We start from the raw sequence: 1818 nt of genomic DNA, 5'->3' as shown, positions 1-1818 counted from the left end.
GTTTAGGCAGTATTATAAGGATTTTTCTAGTAAGTGTCTTTGCCTACTTATTTTGGTTATTTACAGATCACCTGGAGCTGGAAGCCACAGGTAAACCACCAAAGAAGAAATCATTTTTGAAAAGATATCATAAAACAGCCCCATTGGTTCAAAATAATTCAGCTGAACATAATTCTGTTAATCACAATTCAAGGGTTCCTCCACCGCTGGCATGACACGGAATGTAAGAGCTAATGTTGATAACATTAGCTGTAATAATCATATTCTTTAATGATCTGTTTTACTGTCCAGGGTTTTAGAAAATGGACATGTCAATTTTACATAACCAGTTAAAGGAAATAGAAGTAATGGGCAGATTTTATATTTACGATCATGGGCATAAAAGGTATTTCCAAGCTATAATAACTATGATGTGATATTGTATAGGTTGGAAAGGATGACATCCAATATGGCTCCAAAAGTGAAAATTTAAGAATTTTTTTTTTTAAGGGAACAATGAACTCATTAATACATGCATTCCAGTAAAGAATTACAGATCTTTTAATATGTGGAAGTGTGAGAGAAGTCATGAAAACATCTATGTTAGATGGGAGTAATAGCGGTGGATACCAATAACATTGTACTGTATATAGTACGTGAGCAATAGATTTTGTTCAAAACATTATGATCTCGTGTATGAAGTGTTCCATAATTAAGTAATGAGATTTCTTAGTAGAAGTAAGTTGTTCTAGTCATTATATATCCAAGATAATAGATACTTAAAAATATGTGACTTTCTGCTAGAATGCTTGAAAATAGAAAGCTTCTAGAATTTTTGTTTTATAATGTCTTACTACAGTGATTTATGTATCAGAGCAGTAATTTATGATTTACTTGAATTGTAATAGCATTTGATTTTAAAACTGTGGTGAGAGTATCCTATCAGAAGCTACACAATAGTGTCTGTGGAGAGTAATATGAGAAGTTATTTCATTGGCTCCATATTTCTTGGTCTTTTTCTTATCTATGTGTATACAAGTTTGATCATTTTTATTTTTTGGAAATATTTATTTTTATACAGACTAACATTATTGTTGGATTAAGTTGTTTTGTTTGTTTGTTTCTGTTTTGAAGGGTATAATTTAAATTATAGTCTTTGTTAAGTATCACACATGATATATGTTATAACTGAATCATAAAGTACTGTTACCATGCAACCAGAAAATAGCCTTGAATAACAAAAATAATCTGTTCTCTTCTTACAAATTCTAATGATAATGTGTGACATTTGTCTTTAATTCACATTGAACAGTAAGACAAGAAAAATGCAGCACTATCTGAATGTCCAGTAAGATTTGCATTTTCTTTTATTTTGGCAGTACTACTGGATTTTTATTATTATTTTGTTACAAATTTTGGTGTGTCAAATAATAGATTGCATGAATACAAAATTATTTTTAACTGCAAATTAATATTCATTTTATATTCATATGGGAGGAGAGTTCCTTCCAGCTAATAGTGCTAGTAATATATGAGAAAGAAAAAAAATTATGTGTTGAATATAAGGAAAGATCTAGTCCCTGGAGAAATATATGTATGATGCAATGTCTTTTTTCTTTGTAGCAAAGCAACATATTTTTAAAATGTGATCTGTTAATACTGTGCTAGTCGCTCTGTACAAATACCATTGCATAAGGTTTTGTAGTTATGTGAAGTACTTTAGATGCTAGAATTCAATATCTGTAAGTTATTTCATTTCTTAGCAAGTACAAGGACATAGACTCTGTAATGTATAAAAAGTACTAATTATTGCCAAAGGTAAAAGAAATAACTTATCAA

At 29.6% G+C, this 1818-nt stretch overlaps 1 protein-coding gene across 3 annotated transcripts in view; it reads left to right on the top strand.

The window, feature by feature from the left end:
* The window catches only part of LOC119586487 (ADP-ribosylation factor-like protein 13B), a 20121-nt gene extending 18303 nt beyond the window's left edge, over positions 1-1818 (top strand). For all 3 annotated transcript variants that reach the window (XM_037935226.1, XM_037935225.1, XM_037935224.1), the window contains one exon: positions 67-1818. In XM_037935226.1, coding sequence (XP_037791154.1) covers positions 67-215 — 149 coding nt within the window. In that variant the 3' untranslated portion in view covers positions 216-1818. The remainder of the gene's footprint in view (positions 1-66) is intronic.

The sequence above is a fragment of the Penaeus monodon genome, chromosome 21 (assembly GCF_015228065.2).
Source record: "Penaeus monodon isolate SGIC_2016 chromosome 21, NSTDA_Pmon_1, whole genome shotgun sequence".
NCBI lineage: Eukaryota > Metazoa > Arthropoda > Malacostraca > Decapoda > Penaeidae > Penaeus > Penaeus monodon.
Note: the sequence above shows the minus strand (reverse complement) of the source record. Positions and strands in the feature narration are given on the sequence as shown.